Below are 27125 nucleotides of genomic sequence, written 5' to 3'. Positions count from 1 at the left end.
ATAATTAGTTCATTATTAGCGACGGACTCTAATCTCCAAAGACTCTCACACTTGATTCTAATGTGCAACATGTCTATACATGAATTGTCACTCTTAAATGAAGTCCCTCCTGATTGAGATGCTGTGTGAGCTGTATTGAGTGTGATCTGACCTGCGGTGCAGCATGACGGTGTTGTTGTGGAACTGGGACAGCGCTGCGGGCGGGGTCGGCCACTCCACGCTCTTCCCGTAGTCGGCCATGGTGCGCACGTTAGTGAACCTCCTCTCCACCTCCCAGAAGTGGGCCTTCACCTTGTAGCGCTTAAAGCAGCCCATGATGGCGTAGATAGCCCTCATTCGCCGGCACCTCCTACGAGCCAGAGCCCCTCGCCACACCTTTTAGAGTTTTAGAAAAAAAAGAGGGACGTATTAATGACAGAATCAGGAGAGGAGAGACGAGAGAGTCCCACTGAGCTCTTGCTCCAGTTATAGAGCCACACTTCTCTGAAAAGACATCAAAGTAGGTCATGTGAAAGAGAAAGGAGAGGGAGTTTCATTGAGCAAGTGAACTAATTGACTATAATGTAACTGGATCTCATTAATTATCATAATTATTGCTACAGGAAATTAGAATTGGAGCTGGAATTTCAGTCAAGCATAACCAGAAGCCACATATTGATGAGGCTTTGAGACACAGAGAAGTGCGTTTGAAAGTAAAGAAGATAACGCTGTGGATGATGAACTCGGTCACATGATGAGCTGCTTGTGACTTTACAGTGGTGCTCTCTGTCAATAATAGGAATGTCGGATTCATCCATTCTAATGAATGTATCATGTAGAGATATGACATTACAAATTGTTTTGAGGCTGAGGAAGAATATACTAAAAGCATCGCTGATGCTAACATACACAAATAATTTGATTGACCTCATAGCATTTCAGGTCATGTACAGAGAAAAAAAACGATTATTTCTCAAATAAAAATCTTATATCAAAGAGATAGTAAGCATCATTTATAATGACCTAATGCATAATATCAGTCTTTTATAGTCAAAGAAGTACATTTATGGAAAAAAAGTATAGCGAGAAAATGAAAACATGTGGGAAGAAAGGTTCAAATGTATGGTATCATTATGAAAGGAAAATGAAAGTAATGAAAAATAATAAATGTTTGTCATTTAACAAGTGGTGAGCTATCAGTCAAAAATAAAACATCTAAGTTAGCATGCATAGTAGGTTTGTTTTTAGTTTGATCAAATACAAGACAAATTGATAGAAGTTTTTCCTACTTCTTTTTGGAAAATATACAACTAATATAGTATATATATATATATATATATATATATATATATATATATTTGCTGTCCTGGGACCCAGCCCATTGTAGTGGACATTTTGTTAACATGCATCTCCTTTTACTCTTTTGAGCTACTCTATCAGTCCCTGATGTACTGTACAGAGGACATCTATCAGTCCCTGATGTACTGTACAGAGGACATCCGGGTCTTTCCAGTGATATGTCATTGGTTAAAATTGCATGCTGGGAAGTTCCTCTTTCTTTTCATCCAAAATGGCTGGCATACCAAAAACAAAATGTTATAGAAGCAGGAGAAGTCAAATATTGTTGAATAATTGTAATTTTTACCATGAAAATCATATATGTTCTTGTTTATTAACATGTGAGGAACTATAAAATTAGTTCTGAAAGCAATTAAATAATTCAAGTTTTCAAATAACAGCTCTTTTATAAATGTCCATTCTAGTTTACGTCAGGACCATCTTCATGGACTTAATGACTCAATATTGTTGCAGGAGACGGAACTGAAGCAGACATTTTCTGTACCAGATAGTTAAGGGAGATTCAGATTTTGAGCTCTCATGAGAGAGATGAGGCTTTCACACCTGGGATAGAAGAGGGTCAAGAAGAAGGGGGGGAAAGATGCAGGAGGCTCCATGAGCGCACAGATACAGACAGAGAGACAGATAGGGACGAGCTGGAAAGACATGGCCCCCTGTGGGCCAAGAGTAGCACGTATGTCTTATTGTTGTTTTTATTTTAAGTGGAGCCATGAAAATTGAGAATTGCCTCAGGAATGCAAGCTTTGTTTCTATGAGCATGGTCAAATGGAGACCACATCCATAAAACTAGTCAAGATGGCCCTACAGCCCGTGCTAAAGGTGAATGTATTCTTTTATTAATATCACTCTATAACCATAATACGTTACATAGTCTATCTGTTCATTTTGGCTGTCTTTTCAAACTAAAATGGTCCCGACGTCCTCTACAGTGGACATACTGTAACATTTAAAAATTAAATTAAATTAAAAAAGTCTAAATTGCAAGATGTTTTTTTAACCCTAAATAGGTATGAAATCACAAAAAAAAGGAAATTGGAAGACACTTTTTTTCCTCGGGTCCCAGGAGGATATATATTTTTAAATATAAAATGTATGAAATAAAATCTAAATATAATATCAAATTTATACAAAACTAATATGGCCGACCTTCTGCAGGAAAAGCACCAGGATGGGGATGAGGGCGGCTCTCTCCTGCTCCAGAGTGTAGAGAGAGCGAGGCGAGCGCACAAACAGCTTGGTGTGTCCGTACGCCACGTCGTCCTGGAAACCGTGCTGGGTGATGATGGCCTCCACCGCCTCTCTGTCCGACGCCATCATGTGGTTCGGCCAGGTGTACTCGCACGTCATTTTATACCTGAAAAAGAAGAAAGAGGAAAATTAGGGCTTACAGTACGATGACCACAGTGTTGTTCTGTAAATATGAAAGTAGAACTATTGTTACTGTAACTGAAAGGTTTTTAATGTATCTGTAAAAGTCTTCTTAGTTGTTTAAGTTAAAGGCTCACTTGTTAATATACATGTATCATCCAGGGGTAGAGCTTCTAAGCTGTTGGAAACAGTTTTACAATTTCTGTTATGGAGATTTGCAAGGTTTGATACAATTACTCACAAAGACCAAATTGACAATATGCATGCGGTACAAAACACTTTTACGAAGTAAAATTCCATCATAGTAACAAGGAGTACTGGATAGTTTGGTACATTTACCATCCCTGGTGTTACACTGAGCTGCTGTAGTAACACAGAAAACACAGGACTTTATCTTCATGGAGTAAAAGAGCATCACTTACCGCTGCAGGACGCGAGCGTAATGCTGCCTGTAGGCGAAGCCCGCTCTGCGCACCATCACATTCTCCATCAGGCCCAGGTAGGCCACCTGGTGCTGGCAGCGAGCGTCGTCAAACAGCACCTGAGACTTCATCTCGTTGGGCTTGATGCACCGCACATAGTAGGGCTCCTGGAGGACAAGACAGAAGAGATGGAGGTAAATCCTCAGCTTTGATCCGGTGTTGTTTTGCTGCAGCACTGAGGAGAGCACGATAAACTGCCTGGTTTTATTTACTGTAAAACTTACCAGCAGGGATCAATAAGTTATCACATCATCACATTACTGCAACTAGCTTGAGCACAAATGTACAGAAAGATATACTGTAATACTGCAGTAAAATTCCCCTGCATTTTAAAGCAATCAGTTTGGTTGTTATTTTATTTTAATTTGTTTGTGTATGTATTTATTTTCAAAAATATATATTCATATTTTAATTTTTATTGTTATTTTTTAATTCTTGTGTCTTTTACATTATGTCTGTAAATATGGAAAAGAAACATGGCAATGCCATGTTTTGATTCTTTGAAAATGATCCTTTACAATCTAATCATTAAAACACTTTTTTCACAACACTCTTGTTTTATCACCTGCACAAACTTGTTGATTGTTGTATGTTTTTATAATTTTTTTTATCACTGCTAGGTTTATCACTGTGCGAATAAATAAACTACACTGACTAGCACAGAGCCACAGCCGAGTTGCAAAACTGTAAAGCTGAGTTCACTGACCTTAATCAGACTTGCAGAATATTTCAACAGAGGCTACAGTGAGCAGCTGAGCCTCATAACACATCCAGCACATCTACTTATTAACAACACATTTAACTGCCAATATAAACCTTGAAAACGATAAAGCCTTCAGTGTGGGGTAACCGCCGGACGCCTGCACCTGGTCAGGGATCTTTTAGGGAAAGGGACTGTGTGTCAAGGTCGATGAAAGATGAAGAAGTTGGGATAAAGTGACCACTTTCTGCTCCCCGGCACTAACGTTCATCATGACAAAGATGCATGGGCCTCGGTGCCCACAGTTTCAACTTGTTTTGGCAGAGATTGAGGAGAGGACTCAGTTAATGGGAGCAGATGAGGTGGGCAGAATGGGCACAGGTGCTTCTGTTTGGCAGATGAGGAAAACATCCGCTCTTTCATCGTGACCTGAAGGTTGCCAGGGGAGTTTCCTTTCCATTTTACCTCTGCCAGGCTCACACCGAGACGAGACGTTACAGCATCCTGACAGCAAGCCGCCCCAAAATAACAGCAGGAAATGTCAGACTTCAGTCAGGGAGATGAGGCCAGGTGAGGTGAGCAGCACATTTTGTGAAGCAGCACCACCTCCCCCTCACCAACATGTCAACTCCACAGGCAGCCTGACAGGATGAGGACAAGCGCCCTACAAAAACTGTTACTCCCTGACACCAAAAACAGCACGCTGCTCTGTATACATGTTCCTGCTGGACGGCTGCATACTGCCTCTCGCTTCATTTTGTGTCATTCACAGTGACAGGCCGTCCTCCCAGAAGAGACATCGCACATTGGCAGCCTCAGAATAGCGTGTGACTCACACAGGCTTTAGAGAGCAGAACAGGGAAACTGGTGCAGAGCATCTTCCTGAAGATGTAAACTAGGGAGGAGATCTACGCTCAACACTAAAAACTCCACATATCAAGATAAGATATCACAACATCAAACCTACAGTACCTATCAAGAATGAAATTGTCTGAGATTTGGTTCTGACTTTTGAAGCTCTGTTTTACCCATAGAATGTATACAATTTGGCAAAGTCTCCGTGAAGTCACCAATTGGTTTCTGTAGAGGCGTTGTGACTCAAGGAGCTCAAAATGGGTGCTTCCGGTCATCACCAGAAAAGTTTCTTTCTGCTGTAAAGTTGGGCCTTTTACCATGGGGGTTTATAGACATTATCTCCATTTTGGAGCAAGCCTCAAGTGGCCAATCGAATAACTGCAATTTTGGGTCTTACACATCTTCTTCACTACTCAGCCCCAGCAACTACCACATGTTTTCACCAGGTCAAACAACAAAACGTGTAGTTGCTACAAAACAAAGCTGGAAAATAAATCAAACCACAGTAACTGGGTGTGAAGCAGAGGTGGGAGTGTCTTACATGTGCAAGTCATGAGCAAGTCTCAAGTCTTAACCTACAAGTCTCAAGCAATTCCTAAGTCACTGTGGTGAGAGTCAAGCAAGTCAAGTCAAGTCAAGTCATTGCTCAGGTCAAGCAAGTCACAAGTCAAGTCATACGAAATTCTGATGAATAACCCCAGTTTCCGCATTTAAATCAGTTAAAATATTGTGGTTATGAAAAGTTTAGTTTTATTTTCAACATAAACAGCAATGGAGAGTGGGGCGCTGAAATGATAACCCTATAAGTTGTAAAAGGGCTCTAAAGTGATAACAGGATATTTTACATCAACATGTTAAGCCTCCTGCCCTGGCTCCCCTTCAGCAGGGTCACAGTATTTCTCCTGTCTAAGGCGCCGTTTACACGAGGAGAAAACTGCTTGTATCTGCATAGTTTTGCATGTGTATAGCCCTATTATTTACACGAGGCCGATAGAAACTGACCCCACAAACAATAACGGGTCCCAAGGTGGATAGATTTGCAAACGAAACGCTCTGGGGGGTCAACCGAGTCCGTGTAATCACCTCTATACGAATATTTCCTGAAAAAATAGCGATAGCCCCACCTCTCCCCACCTCTCCTGCTCACTGCTGTAGCAACTATCAAAAATAGCTGTGTTCATTAAACGCACAAGGGGTTCTTGAATGAAATAATATTATAAAAGGCAAACCAGAATTGTTAACGCCCAATATACTCCTTAAACAAAATAAACAGAATCAGATTTCATGCATTGATCCATTATATTGACAAAGGTGCATCTCACCCGGTGTTTGTAGAGAATATCTCTCTTTCTGAGCGCGTCCTCTCCACAGAGACGTGCTTCTTGGTCGGTCGATGCAATATCCACAGATTCGGTTTCTTTCAGTTAACTTCCCCGTTGCATTTATCCATATGCTGAGGAAATGACTATATCCCGCTGAATACCAGCAATCGCCACACACACTGACTTCCTCCTGTCAGTAGCTACTGCTAGTGCTACTGCTACTGACCATGCTACAGATATTAGTGCAAAATCTACAGCTCCTCTACCACAACCATCAGCAACAAGTGGACATGGAGAATTACATGAACTACATGTTGCTAAATACACCGCGGGGCTTAAACAGAAGGGTAGCCATGGCAACATTGCGGCGGGGCTGCTCTTCTTCGCGGCTTTTGGTGTATTTTGGCGGAAGTTACAGCGCCACTTACAGTCCCGGCATATGTACTACAGCGTTTCCAGCGGCCTCGTTTGAACAGACACGTTAAATGAAACGAATGCATGTGAACGGAAGACTTTTTTGAATACGCATACTGTGCATAAACGCAAACGGTCCTGTGTGAGCGGGGCCTAAGGTGCTCCCATATGACACTGTCTCATTGTTTTCCTAACTGTGTCTGTGCACAAAGAAATATTGCATCAAAGCCAATACAACGGAATAGTGTATGTACCAGGGCGCATGATATGTGTGTGTGTTTGTGTGCAGACAGTGTGACATTAAGATTAAACACATTTCTTTCATTTGGGAACACCCACATATACATATGGAGTTGACCAGATGTGTGTAAATTACTGTTCATGGTAACATGAAAACAAATGCCGTTGTCGGACACACACCGAACACACACACACAGAGAGCAGAGCTGAGCAGAGCACAAACATACACACATCATGCGCCTTAGTGACCGGACATCTCCTTCATAAAACGAGTAATAGGGGGATTAATCGGGCAGTTCGATGTGTGTCGAGGTGTGTGTGTGTGTGTGTGTGTGTGTGTGTGTGTGTGTGTGTGTGTGTGTGTGTGTGTGTGTGTGTGTGTGTGTGTGTGTGTGGTTAAAACCTAGCAGCCTGCGGTCGCTCTTCAGCTGTTCTAATGAAAGTAAACACAGTGAAGGCGTTGCGTAGCTCTTTGCGCGCTGGTGCTGCTCTTCTCAGAGGCGGAGTTACACGTCCCGCTGCCTCCTGGTGCTGTAGCGATTTCATGAAGTGAATGAGAGTCCGAGTTCGAAATATATCTAAAATAATGTATGCACTGCCATTTCCCAACATAAACATTACAGTCTGCAATGAAACGGCAGTGTGCTCCACTTCCTACTTGGCGCTCCGGTAACTTTCTCGTGCGAACGAGATACAGTATCTTTTTTTTTTTCATTGCCCTTTAGGGGCTCCGTACAATACAAAAACAAATGCAAATATTGAATTAAAAAAAGTAAAGTCCTTTTGAGTCATCTGTCTCAAGTCAAGTCAAGTCTCAAGTCATGAATACCAAGTCAAAGTCAAGTCTTTTATCAATGTTAGTCAAGCAAGTCTCAAGTCCAAAAATATGCGACTCGAGTCTGACTCGAGTCAAGTCATGTGACTCGAGTCCCCCACCTCTGGTGTGTAGCCTAATACACAACTCAACATAACAACTATATCAAATGTTAGCTAGCTGATGAAATAGCTGTGGTTAGCTTAAAGTTAGAAAATACACATTTTTCTTAGCTCAAATACAACAATGTAAAGAAATGTTGATTTTATGAATCCCCAGAACTTTATGAAGCAGTCATGAAAGACAAAAAAAAAACGAAAACTTCTGCTAAAGTTGACTAACTTCATCAAATGTTAGCTAGCTGGTGAGACAGTCATAGCTAAAGCTACAACTAAATGTACTGTTAGTTGTCTGTATCTTCAAATTATTCATTTTAATCTTGGCAGTTCATTTACATAAATTATTTTGCATTAGTAAATCAGGCATGAGTGGACAGAGAAAAAATGGTTGCCAAGCTAACTAGCCTAGCAATACTGTCATTTAAATGTATTAAAAATGTTTTTGTATTACTTGGATTTCAATCAACATTTATAATCATAAACAGACAAGAGTCACTGATTAAAAGAGATTGATTTCATTCCTAAATTCCTAAAACTATAGACTGTAAATAGCTTAAACTAAAATATTTGGACACAAAAGCAGATTTGTTTTTTTAAATACATTATGATATTAGATATTTATTATGTAGGCCATGTACAAAATAAATTAGCCTAAAAGGGCACAACATGGTGGCATTACAAACGTTATCTGAAGCACAGTTTCCCTGCCAGCCTGAACACTTTAAAGCTTTTTTTCTCAACTTCACAGATTCCATAATTACTGCTGTCTTTATAGAGATACTTGGCTCTACTTTAAACTTGTCAGAATTAGGTATCTTCGATCAGTCTAAATACGGCAAATGCCAACCACAGCTTCCCTTGAGGGTGAAACGGAAGGGAACAGAAAGTCAATCTTAAGCTGAAATCACTGACCTTGCAGCCCAGTTTATCCACCAAGGCCACAATGGAGTTCTTGAAGAGTGTGGCTGCGGTCAGAGGTCGCTTTGTGACCTCTGTGATGCTCAGCTGACCATCTGGCCACATCTCCTTCATGACTGGGTTGGCACTACGACAGACAGAGAAAGATAGGATGTCATTAACTTTGTAGCAGAGTAGTGATGGCAAGAAACTCATGATACACTGAACCCAGTTAACTGAACTGTCAAGAGCATCGTGATGTTTGGCACCTGTTGTACATGAGACGCTTGAAATCTTGGAAAAGCAGGTCCTTGTTTTTGTCCAAAAAGCCCTCGACGGAATATCTGTAATAGATATAGGGGGAGAATGTGAGAGTTACAAAAAGGAAGAGGGGAGCATCACTGAAAACACACTTGAAGTGAAGAGGTCAGAATAAGATGTTACATTTGAAAGCATATCAGACAGAAACCAGCAACGTTTAAGCAACAGTCATTAAAGGGTCATTTTCAGTACCCGTTAAAAGACTCCACTCTCTGCTACAAATGATTCAACGTCCTCAGGCTGGAGGATTATAGCAACACTCGTGCCGCTTAGACGATTTACAAATTAGGAACACGGTCAAATGTTCCCCCACGGCTCACGTTTTAGAGGAAAAAACGAACTACGAACTAATCTGTGTGTCTTTTCTTTTAACTGCTCAGTTGGTTTTAGTGAGGCATCAGCAGGGGGTCACTGGCGCACTGTAAGTTATATAAGCTGTCCAGCCTCTGGGATAAAAGGCTGCTGTAGTGTTGCCTCAAATAAACTACTACCCTCTCATCAGTTGCTCACAATGTAACAACAACTTACAGTGTGGATGATTTGCTAAAGTTGCATCCTGTATTCAAAATCATATTTAGTCCTGAAGTTATAGAATCCAGGGTTCCCACACCTTCTTTATTCTATCAAATTAAAGGTCTTTTGAAGGACTTGGCACCAGAGTGATAATACATCTTCGATGCCATGTTAAATCGAGAAGAAAAAGAAGAAAACAAGTTCTGCTACACAAATGTATTTTTGTATGTATCAGGTTCATATCAGTATGTAGTGTCTCTCCTGTGACATGTCTCCATGCTTTAATGTTCAAAAAGCTCTTTATTTGTCTCATACTGCATGTGGTGCGGCACCTCTTTTCACCCTCTGTCTGAAACCAGAGCCCAGTCTGCTCTGATTGGTTGGCTGGCATGCTCTGTTGTGATTGGTCAACCGCTGAGAGATGTGCCGTCACTTAGTCTATCACATACAATGTGGTGGAGCGCTAGCCAACAGAAGCACAAGTGTTACATAGTGATGTCGCTATGTTACAGAAGTGAACTAGGAGTGCAATGGTTGCGATCCAGGGGGGGGGGGGGGGGGGGGGGGAGTGTGGGAGAGAAACTCAGGGAACACAGTGATTTTAGCCTTTGCAGACCATTTACATGCACAAAAACCTATAGAACACACTACAGGAAAGGGACAACCCCTAATAAAGATCTAATAATAAAACTAGCCCATTATTCACACCATCAGTAAAAACACAAGAAATTGATTTCAATATATAGTACTTTCATTAATTCCCAGTGCTTCTCAGAGTATTTGCAGTCTATGGCTCTTCTGCACAGGGTCTCTTGCTCTCCTCTTGGCAGTCCCTCCCTCGCTGCAACAACACCACCATTAAGCTTTATGCAAATAAACTTGCGATGACGTTGCCAATACGCAGATGAGAGTGTGGGAGTGATGATAGAAAAGAGTTGGCAACGCTGCACAGGACACACTGCATTTTGTTGTTCACGGCTTTAAAACAAGTTTTTTTTCCCGGGAGATAGTACCCCGTGGCGGAAAGAATGGCAAAGTGAAAGCGAGGCGTATAGGGATCCAATTTAAACCCAGTTGGTGTCATTATTCTATAGCAATTACATGGTGCGATCAACATTTACTTCATAATGATAAGCAAAAAAATACCCTATAACGAATAAAGTTCCTGTTAGAATTAAGAATAAGTACAGGATTGTTAGTAGCCAAATGTAATGCCTTTTGATGAACTGCAATCTTTTTGCTCTTCCACAGTCTTCACTGCTCAGCCCCAGGTAAACTGTACTTGAGTAGTGAGTACTGTACTGACTGCAGTAGTTCACACTGATCCACACACTTTTTTGTCTCAGCATCCCTCCCTCTAAACAAACAGACACACAGCATGTTACATGTGTCCTGCATGGCCCTGACTGTGACTGTGTCCTAGACTCTCACATCTGGAGGCAGAGAAGCGAGGTCCTGGCTGTAACAGATGTGTTCCCTGGGTTCACGGGCGGCCACACCGCCTGACCAAATCCCGGGAAGCTCGCCGCAGAAAGACAGAGTGTGAAAGGAGGAGAGAGAGAAGTCAGAACAACAGAAAAACAAGCCACAGCGCACATTTACAAGGACAGGAGAGGAGAGGACAGGAGAGGAGAGATGAAGGCAGCTGCTCTCCAGAGACAGGAGCATGATTTAGAGGAAAGTATATTAATGTATGAAGGTCAAGGGCTGTTGGAAGGAGAGGACTGTGATGTACAAGGGTAAAGAGAGCTGACACATGCATGCAATATCCCTTTTTCTGGGAATACATTCCTATAAGCTGTACACATGGTTAATACAAATGAATATTCCTCTAATATTCCGGCACACATGCACCCGTGCGTGCTTGGATTAACGTAAAACACATCCATGACGTACATCCTGCGGCTACAGACTTTATATAACTGACATTTCCTTCCTTTTTCAAATCCATGTTGTCAAACAGTGTTTTGTTTTCATAAAGTAGGGGTGTTCCCTCCTTTTTTCCATTTAAAAACAGGCAATAGTGTGTTGCAAACTGCAGGGAAAACCTCATAAGACATACTGTATACTCTTACTGCGCAGTATACATGTCCAAAGAGCGCTCATAAAACCTGTATATTATAGACAGATCCTTCTGTCTTAACTGAAAAGGTTATGCTTTCCAAATAAAATACTTAAATGATCCTAATTTAAAATAGAGAGATTAGAACATGATTGTTCACATAGTCACAGAGAGATCCAGGCAACAAAGATGTGAGATTTCTCGGTATATAAAGTTGTGCAGTGAGGGAATAATATGATATATATCGTATAGCTGATGAAAGTGCTGCATGTGCAGGTTGGAATTCTGCAGGGATTTAAAATGTGGACGACAAAGAGAGTCAGGTGAGGGTTGCAGTACAGAGGCAGGAGGGGGAAAAGTGGAGAAGGGGAGGAGGAGGGAGCGAAGTAGGTCAAAGCTGGGGATAGTGGTGTTGTGAGAGTGGAGGGTGGGGCCTGAAGGATGAGCGTTTATTTAACCAGTGTGGACTCGGATGCGGGGGCATGAGACAGGGGATGGCGGGGGGCCGGAGCCACCAGGAAGCGACGTACGTGGGGAGACGTGAGGCAGGGGGACGGGAGCCGCCATCTGTCAGCGCACTGCAGGTCTGACACACTCTGACGCAGCATCACCACTTTTAGTACTCTACTGTACTTATGTGTTTTCTAAAACATGAAATAAACATCACTGAATCAAGGTTTAAGCATTTTTACGTATATATTTTAAATAAAAACACATGAGGAGCTTTTAAAATATGATGCATTATAAGGGGTTAATGACCCAAAACAGTGGTGGAGTATCCAGATGATTCACTTCAGTAAAAGTACTTATTGAAAACTATGAAAATATGTGGTAATTTATATCGGATATGCAAGTACAATCGGGATTTTTGTCTTAAAAGAAAAAGTACTCAATGAAAAAATGACCCCATATTATGACTTTATTAGATGTGTATTATTTGTGCATTAGTGTTAAAATAGGATGTACTGGCTGTATCTGGTGAGGTGTTGATCATTATGACCTAATAACTCATCGTGGATCGTTTGGTTTGTACAAAAAAATGTAAGCTGTGAGATAAATGTACTGAAGTACAATACTTTCCTTTGAGTTGTAGTGAAGTAGAGGTTGAAAGTAGCATGAAAAGACTCAGGTACAAATACAAGTACCTCAATTTGTATTTAAGTACAGTTCTTGAGTCCAAGAACTTTGCTACATTACACCACTTCCCAACCTAACCATCATTGTGGTCAGATTCCACTTGTAAGGATGTTTTGTTCATCATTCAGGGGGTTTTGTACTGGAAGCGTAATTATCTGCAGAGGTCTACTGTCCTTCAAAACAAGGTGATTTAAACCTCTACACCAAATATCAAATCTGATATTCTCCCAAGCTGTTTGAGTGATCAAGTAGCTACAGTAATGTTCAAGGTAAAAAGGTCTAAAATAGAAAAAAAGAAGGTGTATTGGGAAAAAAAAGGGGCTTGAAGCTGGATAAAAAACGAAATGTATGATGACAAACACATGTTCAAAGGGGAGAGAAATTACAAGCTACTAAATAAAACACACAGATTTCTCTTTTCTTTTTGTAGGAAACTTTTGGTATAATGTAAGCACTGTAATGTATAACATAGATCCAGTCGTTTTCAGACATTTTAATATACATATACCTACATGCAAAGGATCTGAATACTACTGAACTTTGACAAGGGGAGGGCAGTTATGGAGGACAATCACAGTGCAGTAATTGCCTGTGAAAGTAGTTTTGAGCTTGGATGAAGTTGCTCTGTGTTTCGTGTGTACGATGTCGTGTTAGCCTGGATTTCCAAAACCGTCTCAAAGCCTTTAAATGCATATATTGAATTCATTTCTTTCAAGATATAATCAAGCCCATGAATTCTGTTGAAGTGTCTTTTTTCAAATCCCCTACCAAATCTCACAAAGGCAAAGATATTCACAGAGAGGATCTTTATCAATTAAAACTAAAAGAGAAGAGATGCTTGAAATTAGAAAGTGTATGTCTAATCTGACATATACACATGCTTCTGGTGTGGTTGGGAATATCAGCAAATTATCATATTCAATCAATCTGACATTTGCATCATAGCTTGGATCAGATCTTTCTTTTAACAAGAAGATGTGTCAGAAGACGTAGGAAATCCGTCAAAGTGTCACCAGCCATAGAATAAAGGGAATAATGAAAACAAAGAATGAGTCCTAAAATAAGAAATGTTACAAATCAAAGCTGCAATAGAGTGATGCAGTGACAACGGGTTATTGTAGCCCTGGATGTTAGCAGAGCAAGGATCATCTCCACATATTAAAGTGGACCTATCATGCTATATTTGAATAATATAGTGTAGGACCATACCTATATAAGGCATATTTATACTTTTTTTTTTTCAAAATACCAAACAGATCATGCATTTTAGCCATGCCTCATTTCGCTCAATTTGACATTTTTTAGCTCTGTTTTTGCAAGGGTTGATTCTGTGAGAACAGCACCATCTACAGGCCTGGCATATGTACTACAGCGTCTCCAGCGCTTTCGAACGGCAATGCCGTGGCTGTCTCCTCCTGATTGGTGGAGTTGGCCCAATAGCCGTAGCGCCACCGTCCTGACGTCAGGACAGTGTTCAAATCTGGATCAGTTTTTATCAGATCCGTTGCAGCCCCTTTTTTAGAGATTTGGGTATGGAGGAAAATAGAGAGGGTTGTGTTTTCTGACACTTGGTGAGTTCCCTGGAACACCGGGGACACATATTCATGTATAAAAGACGTACAAAAGTGCATTTTGCATGATAGGTCCCCTTTAAAGTGTAAGTGCAATCACCAGAAGTAAAAAGCTTACATTAGGCTATAAAGGAACTACATCAAAGTTGCACATCACAACTGCTATGCTAAAGGCATCCAGTGTGACGATGTTTAGTAGTCTCATTAGCCACTTGTTAGCAACTGACATTTTTGAAACACCTAAAACTCAAAGTGTCCTCAGCTTAACCATATCTAACCAAAGACTCTTTAAAAAAACAATTGACTTCAGGACGAGGGTAGCAGTCTCATTTTGCCACCGCTGTTTCTATGACACACAGTAGCTTTGGACATTCACCATTGGGGTATTTACTGATGTCATTTATGAAAATCTCTTCAGCTTGTGTTAACCACAGTTTTTTCTTTCGGGCATCTAACCAAAAACACTTTTAAAAACGATTGACTTCATGGGAACCACAAGTGGTAAAATGCTAACTCAATACTGGGTTTAAGAACTCATTCCTCCACCACTCCATACGGCACGTTCTAAGTAGATGTGACCACTGATAGTGTGCAGTGAACACATGAGAGCATCACGCCTCTAAAATGCCATATGTGTTGATCATGAATACATTTGTATCTGTGTGCTGGCTGTGCAGGTCAGTGGATGCACTGAATGTATGCGGGTGAATGGTTTTTAAATGTGTTTTTACATGGGTACAGTACATATAATGCCTTAAATAAGCACGTATACAACCGGATGACATCCTAAACTTATACTGATAGGTCATAATGTTGGCTTTTAAGGTATAAGGCAAACTTACAAGACTATTTTTCTTAAACAAAGTTGATCCCATACAAACTTGTGGCTTCAACAGGAGCATGAACCATCGTTTCCCTCTCTCATCGTAGGGCTGGGCAATATATTGATATTATATGGATATTGTGATATATGACTGGATACTGCTTAGGTTTTTAGTATCATTATATCCTAACATGACATAAGAAGTGTATTTTTCTAGGTTTTAAAGGCTGCTTTTCATTAAAATGATGCACTTCTGTGAATTAACCAACATTTTCTAGCTGTTCCATTATCATTATATCCAAATTACTGATGATTATTTTTCAAAAAAAAGCACAAATAGTCAACACAACAATATTGTCCTTGATAATGATAGTGAGGTTTTCATCAAACATATTGTGATATTGATTTTCTCCATATCATCCAGCCCTGTTTTGAAATGATGGCTAATAATCATAACCCACAATTCAGATTTCATGTCATGAACCTCACTGAGGAGCTCTATTTTTATATTTGTTGTTAATATGGGAATTTACAATAACTTCTGATCAGTAAAGCTGTCACTTTCAGTCTAGCGCTAACACCTCCACTGGAATGACCCTATGACCCCACAGCTGCCAATGTCACAAACTGACCTCTAATAGGATTGTTTAGCTTATACTTATGAACTCTGCAAAACACCCTGTCGCTCTTCCAGCCACAGACTGGCCCGAGGCCGAAGCAGACCAATGTGAACATGTGAGAGACTCACGTGACATCTCCTGCATAGTGGCGAATACGGAACTGTTTCTGGAAGTCCATGGTTTTGTCAGTAGGGCTGAGCTGGGAATGACAAGGGGACACTTTAAATAATATATACAATATTACAAACATTCACAGTGTACAGCTTTGAGAGGAGGGAATTACAGCTTTAGTGCCCCTGCTGTTGGAATAACTTGTTATGATCTCTCGTAATGCAAAGAAATAAAGAAACTCTGCTCTCTACTGACTGCAACACAAAATTGCAGCTGCATTATAGTACATTTAAATGCTGGTTGTTTTTTCTCTGTTAACTTTAACATACAAATTAAACGAAAACACAAATTCATTCTTGGAGAAAAAATACTGAAATAGGACTTCAATGTTTCTCTTTGGCACATCTATCTTCAAAGCCTCTTCATTTCCTCCATTTGAGTCTAAGGAGGATATGTCATCAATATATCTCAACTTCCTGCTAAGTAAAGTTACAACCACTCTTTTTAGAAATCCCATCATTTCAGTCTCATGCATCTAATAATGTAGGTAGAGAATGTATTTCTAAAAAGTTCTTCTGAATATCGATACGAGATGCAGAGATATATCCGGACTGATGGTGTTGTGATGCGTCTCACCTTGCGGGAGGTGTAGTGGGGGTGCTGGGCCAGCTTGGTGTCCATGCTCTCCAGGCAGACCGTGTCGGTGACTTTACCAACAGTGAGGCACGCTTCGTCCAGAATGGAGATGATGCCTTTGTGGGGCTGCTCCACCAGATCCACAATGATCTGGTTGTTGAAGTAATCAATCTGTGAATGAGCAGTAGGATTGTTAAGCAAGAGGGAAATTATTCATGAAGTTTATGAATAATCTAGTTTTGGTCAAGTGATTGCTGGCTCACTTAGGCTGTAAGTGCTGTAAAGGCACGGACACACCAGGCCGATTATCGGCGTCGGTGGGCGTCAGGCCGACGATGAGCGTCGACACGCCCTACTCAAGCCCCGGCCACACGAGGACGATAACGGTAACGGACCGCAATCGTTATCAAAAAAGTCTTCCGTCCACACGCAACAGGCACCAGAAACGTTTCCGTCCACACGAGACCGCTCGAAACGCTGTAGTACATATGCCAGGCCTGTAAGTGGCGCTGTACTTCAGCACGAGACCGCTCGAAAGCGCTGAAGACGCTGTAGTACATATGCCAGGCCTGTAAGTGGCGCTGTAGTTCGGCCACAAAATACGCCGAAAGCAGCGAAGAAGACTTCTCGCACATGCATGGTTGCCATGGTTGCCCTTCTGTTTATTCTCCGCGCTGGATTTAGCAGCAGAGGTGGGGTTTTGCCGGTCAACATGTCCGTTAAAGTTTAAATCTTCCGGACAAAATTAGAAAAGTGCCGGTCAAAGGTCTTCTTTGTTATTTATTGAGCTTTAAAACAAATGAATAACGACTCTATATAATAATAAAAAAACGGAGCCTCTCTTTTCCTCCCCCTCTTCTGACAGCCCAGCAGCTGATCTCTGAGCAGGAGAGGTGGGGAGAGGCGGGGCTATTGCGTCATTGTTATCAGGACATGATCGTATAGGCGTAAACACGGAGCCGTTTGCCCCCCCAGAGCGTTTCGTTTTCAGATCTACCCACCTTGGGACCCGTTATCGTTATCTTCGTTAGGCCTCATGTGGCCGAACCGTCTTTCTGATACAGAACTGTAGCAGATACGACCGTTATCGTCCTCGTGTGGCCGGGGCTTCAGATTGGTGTGTCCCGCACCGTCCGGTCTTTTCAGCCGGGCCGACGCCTTTTCGGCCGAAATCACTCTGATTGGCTGTTCAGCTAGCGAATCAGTGGATGAGAAGCGAAAACGGGAGTGAGGGACCAAAACAAACTATTAAAGGTAGGGTAGGTAAGTTTGAGAAACCGGCTCGAGATCGCTAGATTTTGAAAATACACAACCGGAGAAAATCTGCCACTTCCTTACAGAGCCCCTCCTCCAACACACACGAACGCGCACATGACCAATGAGGGCACGAGATAAGTTTGTGCACAGATGGAAGGCTGACAGGCAGGTAGGCCATCCAGTTATTTTAGCCGGGCCGGCTAAAATGATTGGTCGTGCTTTTTACAGTATTACGGCTTCCACAGATTACATTTTTTTATGGATTTTTTGTCAAAGCACTTAAGATATTCATTGCTATCGGGATGTTAAGAGCATTCCATGGAATATAACAAAAAGTGTATCTCGAGCCGGTTTCTCAAACTTACCTACTTTAAGAAGGCAAATCTGAGATTTAATTTAACTCCAGCTCTCGACACAGGTTCAGGAAAGCCCCATGAGCTTCTCGTTGTAGAGTGAACATGGAACGCACACGCTATTTGTTGTTTGTTTATATCACGCAGTCTGTTCTTCGTCTCTCGGTTATCACGCAGTCTGTCTTCCGGTTGTTGCCTCTTTTGAATGACGAATACACACTACCGCCGCCTGCTGGTAAGCAGAGTTATTGCCACTCACGCATGCGCAGTTCGTACATGCTTCTTGGCCATCGGCTGAAGTCTTTGCGGTGTGTTCCAGTGCGACACATGGCCAAAACGCAGAGACGCGAGGCGACGCAACAGTCGGGGTCCGTCTGTGTCAGTTCTTTGTTGTCAGATTGGTGTGTCCGAGCCATAAGGTGAAGTGTAAGGGTGTGTGTGTGTGTGTGTGTGTGTGTGTGTGTGTGTGTGTGTGTGTGTGTGTGTGTGTGTGTGTGTGTGTGTGTGTGTGTGTGTGTGTGTGTGTGTGTGTGTGTGTGTGTGTGTGTGTGTGTTTCTCACATGTTGCCAGGTGATGCCCTCTCTCTGGTATTCTCCCTGCTCCTGTCTGAGGATCAGCTCGATGAAGAGCTGCTGCAGCTTCTCGTTGCAGTAGTTGATGCAGAACTGTTCAAAACTGTCCAGCAACAGAGGAACAGAAACATGAGCAACAGCATCAACAACAACTCTACAAACACTCCTGACATTACAACACTAATCGCCAAAGCCATATCAAATATGTGTTTTTCTACTTATTTTGAGAAATGTGTCACTTTTCTAGCATCCAGATATCCTTTTTATCTCAACAGCCCCTTTTTTCTTGTTTCAATAAATCACATTAAGTGTATTCATCTGAGTGCACTGGTAGAATACTGCACTTGTTTTTCAAATCTGTGCTTGTTGGTTGTCTTTTTTCAGTATACCCCTTCTTTCATATTACAGGAATACTTCAGCCCCGGACAATATTGCATGTTTATCAATCCTACAATTTCTTACCATTCGTTCACCGTGAAGGCATGCGACAAAAAAAAAAAAAGTTTTAAAGAGTTCAAGATCAAAACTATCAAACTCATTTTGGGGGGTGAAGTATTCCTTTAAGAAGATTCAGTAGATTTCACAAGACAACACCAACCTGTTGTTGTCAAAGATCTCAAAGCCGTAGATATCCAGCACGCCAATGACTGTGTTTTTCCCATGAAGCACTGGGTTGTAGTCTTTTACTTCAATGACGCTGTTGATACGGTTTACAATCCAGCCGAAGAGTCTCTCATATAAAGCCTAGAGCGGGGAAATAAGAGAGGGTTTAACAGAGCCGGAGATTTAAATAATTTGACAACTTTGAAAATTAAATAAAAGGAAAGCTTGACACAGTGATGATGTTAATATACATTTTCCTGTCCCGGAGAAGCTGTAAAACATTTAATCTGTGTAGTGTGGTACAGAAATGTGCATAATGAGTCAACATTTTTGCAATTCTCCTTCATCTTAAAGTCAATGGCTTAAAAACGGCGGTTGCTAACAAGTGGCTAAACAAGACAACTAAAAGTCATCACAGGGAACATTAACCACTATTAGCTTAGCGATGGTGACATGAAGTGATGCAAAAAAGGCATCATATACGCACCTTGGCGAAAGCGCTACATCCGAAGCAGGCGTCCTGCTCCGTGTGTCCCTTCTCGATGACCTCGCCCCCTCCGGTGGCCACGGTGCGGAACAGCAGGCTTTTACAGACGCTGTCCACGTCTGAGGCTATCAGCTCAGAGATGTGGTTTACAGCTTCCAGTCCCACGATCTGAACGCTCTCTCCATCGCTCTCAAACTGCACATTACCCTGAACAACACACCATTACAGCTCATGATAGATCCAGAATCTTATCACTGTTGGATACTGATCTCATGGTAGCAACAACTAAGACATATACATTGGTGAAGAAAATGATTTCTGTATTTTACCTAGGATATCTGCATTAACTTTCATTGATTTTATCAATCCATGTTAAAACTTACCAATAAGAGTATGGCAGCCAGGACCTGATAAATGGAAGTAATCTCCTCTTGTGAGAAGCCAATCACTTCCAGAGCACTCATCACTGCTTTGTGGCTCGAGCGGTCATTGTTGGTGGTCTGTAGAAGGAAAATATAGGTTTATTATACAGTCAATAGAACTTCAGCTGAAGTTCAAAAGGGACAATCTGGGTTTTGGCTATTTGCGCCACAGAGAGTACAATAATGTATTTATTCTTAAAATGTGTGTGAGTTAACTGAGTTTGTTTAATATGAACTTAACTGCTGTTCTTCAAATGTTTTGCCAGTTGGGCCACTAAATGGTTTAATATAGCACACAACGTCAAAGGCAGTAACGTCACAGCAACACACAACATGGGTTAATTTTATTTTGATAACTTATGCTTCGTCTTCCCTCCTGGGGAATTCTTGCCTCCGCCATCCTGAAGGATCTTCAAATCCCTTAAATGCAACTCAGAGAGCTAAGGAGCAAGGAGGCTTTTGGAGGAGCGGAAGTAAAGTTTATGACAAGTGGCCTGACATTCTAATAGAATCAAGGATTTCTCATTCGGCAGCTAAGACTGGGTTAAAGGACAGCAGGTTGATAAGTTAGCACAATAAAAAGAAACCCATGTCATCGATGTGGGAGTTTACATAAGTGAAGAAGAAATAAAACTTGCAATTTATGACACCTGCAAGCCAAAAATAAGCTGTACAGTAACCTTAACAAATAATGTGTGGCAACAAGAAGCTAGGTGCTGTTTTGGAGGGAAACAAATTAAATGTTTTACAATTAAATTTCAGTTTTCCATGAAATAAATTGTATTTAATTGTAATTAAAGTCCTGAGAAATAAATAATATTTGCCAGGATAATAGTATTCAGAATCAGAATATTTGATTGTCCTTTAAATTGACATATAATGGAAATGTGTCTTTGGCATTGGCAAATAAGACAAAATAGCACTCACCACACACAGTCCAACATACAATTCATACACACAGAAAGAGGGACATTGCATCATAAAGTGACTAAGTGGCAGTCTTAATAAACATGCAGAGTGGTTTGTTCTTCCACTGGCTTGGGACCATTACAATATCAGTTGTATTAAAAAATTAATAATTGACTTTACATTAAAAGGAAGTGCTGGTGTATGGTGCATCTCTAATGTGAAGGTGATAAACTCACGGCAGTAGCAGCTCCCTCTTTGGTATACGTATAAAGAGCTGGATCGTTCTGTAGATGAAATGACCCCAGCATCTCATCTGAGCCTCCGCGCAGTAACTGTCATGAAAACACATCAAAGTTCATATCCAATTCAATACATTAAATAATGCAATTCAGGTATTACTATGGAGTATCGTCAGTGCATGTTTGCAGCAGCAGCACAGATAAAGGTTACCTGGTAGAAGGAGTGGAAGTTCCTCTCCCCGTCTTGCTGCTGGACCACCCTGGACTTGAACAGGAGAACACATTATGGTGGTAAGGCAGACATCCATCCTCAGACATATTAACACTGATGGGCTCCAGGGGCCGCATTACAGAAGCTTCTTAACTTGCATCTCTTTTCCGTTATCATGGTAATAGGGGTAGGAAAGAAGAAGTTAAACATGAACAGTTCTAGTCAATGTTCCAACGGGAGATAGGAACTTTGAACCTTTTACCTTCCTCCTGTCATTTGTCAATGTACTTATTTTCTTTTTGATAGCATCACGGCTAGATGCCTGACACGGAGGAGACTGCAGCCCACTTTCTTTTTGTTTATTTCCTGTGTGAACATTGTCACTTTTTTCCCCAACAAAACATTTTGGGATTTCTCTACAGCAACACTTCTAACTCTAACTCCTATTGGATGTGCTAACTCTTCTCATTATAAATGCTTCTAATCTAATACATATTTAAGTATATATTTTTTTTTAAACTGCAAAGTTGTTTAGCTCGATGTAATGAGAAAAGTAGTGTGTGTTGCTAGGTAACAGACATACAAGTTGTTAAGCGAGGTTGAATTTCCTCACCAAAGATACGAAAAAATTAAGTAAATCAGACTTCTAGCATATCAGGAACAATCTTATATAAGACTCTTCTTACTGAAAGGATTCAGAGAGGAAGTTTCTTTAATATCTCCCAAATTATTGATTTTTTAAGTTAAGTGTTGTTTTTTGTATCTGCTTTGTCTGTCCTTGCTTTTATTTGTTCTCTAATGTGCTTTGATCTCCTCCTCTTTTGGATAAATAATACAAGTGAGCAGCATTTCTCAGAGAGGACAGCAATAACATGTCGGAATTTTTGACAGAAGAATAACAGAGCGTCTAAAGCAAGTTTTAAGTCTTATCTAAAAGAAACAATATATAAGTACGTCTCTGAAAGGGCAAGATGTCTTGTGGCCAATTGTCACTTTCATGTTTCACAGAGAGACTTTTCCCCGGATGGGTTGTCCACTGAATTTTGCTGACAAATTGTACATCTAAAAAGAAAGGTTTTTTGCTTTGATTTTAAGGGATTTGACCTAAAAAGTGTTTATTAAAACAATCTCAGAAACCATCACTTCCTTGTAGACACATGAAAGTCGATTTGAATTGAGAACATACGTGAAATCTTCTTCATTTATGTTTCAGCCATACATTTGGCATTTAAAAATATAATTAAAATGAATTAATGGTTGGACTACATTTTCTGGCCAAACAAGTATATTAGGTCTACAACTAAGTGAAATAGTGGGTAGTTCTTTAGTAATGGTGTTTTAGACAGGTGAAAATATATCCAATCTCCACTTTGAACGCCCTTAAAAAGTAACCATTTTTTCATAGAAATTGGACAAATCAACCAGGCAACAAAATCAAGTCCAGCTAATTTCCCAAGAGGGATTTAAGTATAATTATTTTTTCTTCAAGACAATCAAAACCAAACCGATTACAAGTCAACACAGTCTAACTATTGTCTTCTGCCAGTGTATATGCAGCGTGATCATTCCTGCCTTCTGAAAATTAATCATGACACCGTCATTTGCACCAGCTCTGAGTGCCAGACAGCAGCAGCACATCGGCTTCACAGATCTATTCATGGATGTTCCCTCACAGCTCTTTTCATCACCTCATAAAAGTTTCATGTGAAAAAATAAATGAGCAGAACTTTTCTTTACTTTCCTTCAGAAGTATTCTTATCAAAAGTACTCATAACTAGTTTTTTTGTGTTTATTTGGCTCGTGAAGGTCACCTGTCTTTACTCAGAGCCCCTCCATCATCCTGCCACCCCTACCCCTCACCTTCTCCAGCAGGTAGTTGTTGATGTTTCCTCCGGTGGGGTCTCCGTTGAAGTTGAAGTTGATGTCCATGTACTTGCCGAAGCGGCTGGAGTTGTCGTTGCGATTTGTCTTGGCGTTCCCAAAGGCCTCCAGCACACAGTTTGATTTGAGCAGCACATTCTTCACACTGATGCATCACATGGTGGTGGCCGATGACGGAGACATGTGAGAAATCAGAGAAGTGAAATTGAGTCAGAAAAAAACAAACAATTGATGGTAATGTGATATACTCATGATTCAATTATTTATGTGTGTTGCATCTGGATCTCAATTCCATTTTACTGCACTACCTTAATGAGTCCTCCCCTCATAGATAAAGGTTCTGTCACGTCTCCACTCACCTCTCAACCTCCACCCTCTGGTTTGGGTTTGTGATGGCTGCGATGTACTGCATGATGTATTTACTCGCTTCTGTTTTTCCTGCCCCACTTTCACCTGAAACAAGCACACATTAAACAAGACTGTTGAACAGATCTGTTCTATAGCTGCATAATATAATACAATTTAAGCAATGTCTATTCACTTCACACACTTTGTATTGATTGTATGACGAAGTGAAGGTCTTATGTGAACTGTGATTACCTGAACCATATTAACATATGACATATTCCCGAGGTTTTTTTGCTTAAAGGAGAGGTGTCATGGCCATTTCCATTTTTCCAAACTCACATTGGTTTCTCATACAGCATCTCTGTAAACTACTTGTATTCACTGAATTTCACTCTCTTTCATTTTCTCTCCAGCCCCCACCCTCCCTGTGAGCACAGTGTGCTCTGATGGGTCGGGACGTTGTGAATCACGCTGAGCTCCGTGGAGGTGTTGTTGTTTCCTTGTTTAGGATACATAGCGAAACACAGCCAAACTCATCCTGAGCACACACAAAGTCACATCCGAAGTAAAAACAATAAGTGTGGCTTGATATTGAGTAAGAAAAAGGTTGATAAACGCTGTGAGAATGGGTCTGCAGAGAGAATTTCGCCGCGATCCCAACTGTCTGTTATCAGCCTGCAGCCAGGGAGGAGGAATCAGCTGAGCTGCCTGCTCCCTGCACACAGATGTGTGTGTGAGGAAGTCCGTGGATTGGTCAATTTGGACCAATCAGCGGGGGCTTAACGTAACGGCTCCCCGGACGTAACGTAACGGCTCCACGGATTGGTCTATTTCGTTCCGGGTACGGCTTGACATCATGCCGTCCCGGAAGAATCAAATCGTTTTGGGGAGGTATTTTCTGTGTTAGAGTTTTACTCGCTACAGGGTGTACTTTGAGGGTTTGTGACTCTGCACACCGTTTACATGCATAAAAACCTTCATAACACACAAGGGGACGGGTAATAACCGGAAAAGCATGACACCTCTCCTTTAACAATGCAAAATGAATAAGGATGCGTTTTTGCACCTTGATGCACATTTATTTTGGTGTATAATTATAGTACATAACAAGTAATGGTGAACATTTACAAGCAGCATCAACACTATCTATAGTCAGAATTGTGCTTTGACGAAGATTAAGAACATGTTGATGTTGCTATGTAAACCATTTAAATTATTAGTATTTTCTTATTATTTCTGGCATGGTGTAATAGTATTTGGGGCACAATTGAAAAAAAAACTCGAACAAACAAAAAGGTTTTAGCGTTAAATGTTGTATCCTCAATATTAACGATAAGGAGCCAGAGAAATATTAGCCCTAAACCATTTTACGTTAGCAGTAGTGTGTGACTCTGACAGGTGCGGTCCAATATTGAGCTAGTTTAATACGATTACTGTACCAATACTTTTACAATTAACCTTATTTAAGAGTCTAAAAGGCCCAGGATCTACGAATGCCCCAAGGGCTAAATAGATAGCTAAGAAATATCATGCTAATATCCAGGGCCGGTCTTTGGCATAGGCGGTCGCCATAGGGCGCCAGATCTGGGGGGGCGCTGCGCTGGTAGTTCTGGGAGGGAAAAAAATATTTTTGACTGTTTGGCTCATCTTAATTTTCAGCCTTGATGTAACAACATTCATAATTAAGTAAATGTAACACCCTTTTCACCCGGGTTACACTTTTCATTTGCCCTGTACGATGGGCGCTGTAAGTGATGAAAGTGGGGGATGTTGACTTATCAGGCGCCCGCAGCTCACAGCCAAAGTGTGAGCGAGCCTCCGAGCGAGCAAGAGAGAGAGAGGGCGCGCATCGGTACCGCGGATTGTTGTTGGATTGAGGCTGATAACTACAGCTCAGTGAGGTAAAGGACTCTTGAGTGTTTAGATAGTTCACTTTAGTCTAAGTTATCTCAGTGGGTCTCAAACGGTTTGGTCACAATTTATGTAAACAAATATTTCCAAGGCACACCTTTATAATTATTAGGATAAATAAAAACAGGTTTGAAATCATTCCATATACTATAGGGCAGTAACCAAAAATATAGTTTAAAACTGGAGAGATTAAAACAAATGCATGAATAAATAAATGTTAACTAGGTAAAATAAGATATAAATGAACAACAAAAACTAAAATACGTTGCATGTATTTGTTATTGGCTATGGTAGGTTATTGGTTATGTTCACATACTTATTTGATTATTAAAATGTAAACCAATCTTTTTCATATGGGTGTTTTAGAGTTGTACCCCCTAGATCTAGTCTCTTGTCATTCTGCTCAAAGTGCACCAGATTGAAGCATTTTACTTTAAAATGTTAAAACAAATCTTTCCGGGGGGGGGGGGGGGGCATACCCCCGGACCCCCTAGAGGATGTGACGTCCACCCCCCAATTCAAACATTTGAAACCTTCTTTATGTATACTGTATAACCAACATGTCAATACGTTTCAGTTTTTGTAGTGTAGGCCTATTGGTCTTTTGTAGAAATTTTTCATTTATTCTTTATATTGTGTATTGTATTTATATTGTGTATTGCTTGGAGGGGGGGGGCACCAAATCATAATCTCGCCTAGGGCACCAAAATGTCTAGGACCGGCCCTGCTAATATCTCCATCACATATTCGATAATTAGTTGGCTAACATGGCTGCTGTGGATATCAAAAACGTTACCTTACAGTCACACTGGCATCGTAGTTTTAAGTCCTACACTGAAATATGTCAACAACTAAAAAAGCTAACTTGTTTTGTAATGTTACAATATTTCACGCTTACCAAATCATGATGACACGGAATAACTTTGGCCCACACTCCCAACTTTTCTTCTAAGCTAGCACCTGTCCCTTCTACAAGATGTCAACCTCAGCTAATGCTAACTATGTGAGTAGCCTAATGCTTACAAAACATAACCCAACATTCTCTTGTTTTTCTTTTTGTATTAACTTATAAGAATTTAACCAGATATGCAATTTCAATGTTTTTCAAAATAAAATAAAAATAATAATTAATTAATTATGATATTATAAACACTAAAATACATACATACAGCAAAAACATTGATAAAATGTATGTTTTTTTAAGATTATCATACAAATAATTTATTTAAGTTTAAAGTAAGATTTCATAATTTAGCAAGCCTTAGATCCTCAGATATGGGGATTTGGAGGTTTGAGTAATATTTTAAGCAACAGCTTAAAAAAGATGTAAATGTGTGTAATGATTTGTGTAATATCTTTGAGTTTTTGACAGACAAAACAAGACATTTCAAGATATTTTTCAATATATTCTGATACTTTAAAGGTGAAACCGTTTTGACTAGCCGAGAAAATGTATTGCCAATTGGCTAACCAAGTCTGACGATGTATAACAGAATCCAGCAAGCTGAGATACATAAGCCACAGAGAATGAACTTCTGATTTAGCAACATAGCTTTTCATCTGGCTCCACACACAGGCCAAACCTTGC

General features: G+C 40.7%; 1 protein-coding gene across 1 annotated transcript in view; it reads right to left on the bottom strand.

Moving 5' to 3' along the window:
* myo1g (myosin IG) overlaps nt 1–27125 on the bottom strand; it is a 63968-nt gene that overhangs the window by 32812 nt on the left and 4031 nt on the right. Inside the window, exons 3-17 of the mRNA XM_034124360.1 lie at nt 23638–23731; nt 23258–23423; nt 21398–21451; nt 21184–21279; nt 20000–20116; nt 19617–19823; nt 19125–19270; nt 18515–18629; nt 16344–16514; nt 15725–15795; nt 8819–8893; nt 8565–8697; nt 3129–3295; nt 2485–2692; nt 152–375 (exon numbers count right to left, since the gene is read on the bottom strand). Of these exons, the coding sequence (XP_033980251.1) occupies nt 152–375; nt 2485–2692; nt 3129–3295; nt 8565–8697; nt 8819–8893; nt 15725–15795; nt 16344–16514; nt 18515–18629; nt 19125–19270; nt 19617–19823; nt 20000–20116; nt 21184–21279; nt 21398–21451; nt 23258–23423; nt 23638–23731 (2044 nt within the window). The remainder of the gene's footprint in view (nt 1–151; nt 376–2484; nt 2693–3128; nt 3296–8564; nt 8698–8818; nt 8894–15724; nt 15796–16343; nt 16515–18514; nt 18630–19124; nt 19271–19616; nt 19824–19999; nt 20117–21183; nt 21280–21397; nt 21452–23257; nt 23424–23637; nt 23732–27125) is intronic.

The sequence above is a fragment of the Trematomus bernacchii genome, unplaced genomic scaffold (genome assembly GCF_902827165.1).
Source record: "Trematomus bernacchii unplaced genomic scaffold, fTreBer1.1, whole genome shotgun sequence".
In the NCBI taxonomy this organism is placed as follows: Eukaryota; Metazoa; Chordata; class Actinopteri; order Perciformes; family Nototheniidae; genus Trematomus; species Trematomus bernacchii.
This window is presented reverse-complemented; position numbering and strand designations above follow the sequence as displayed.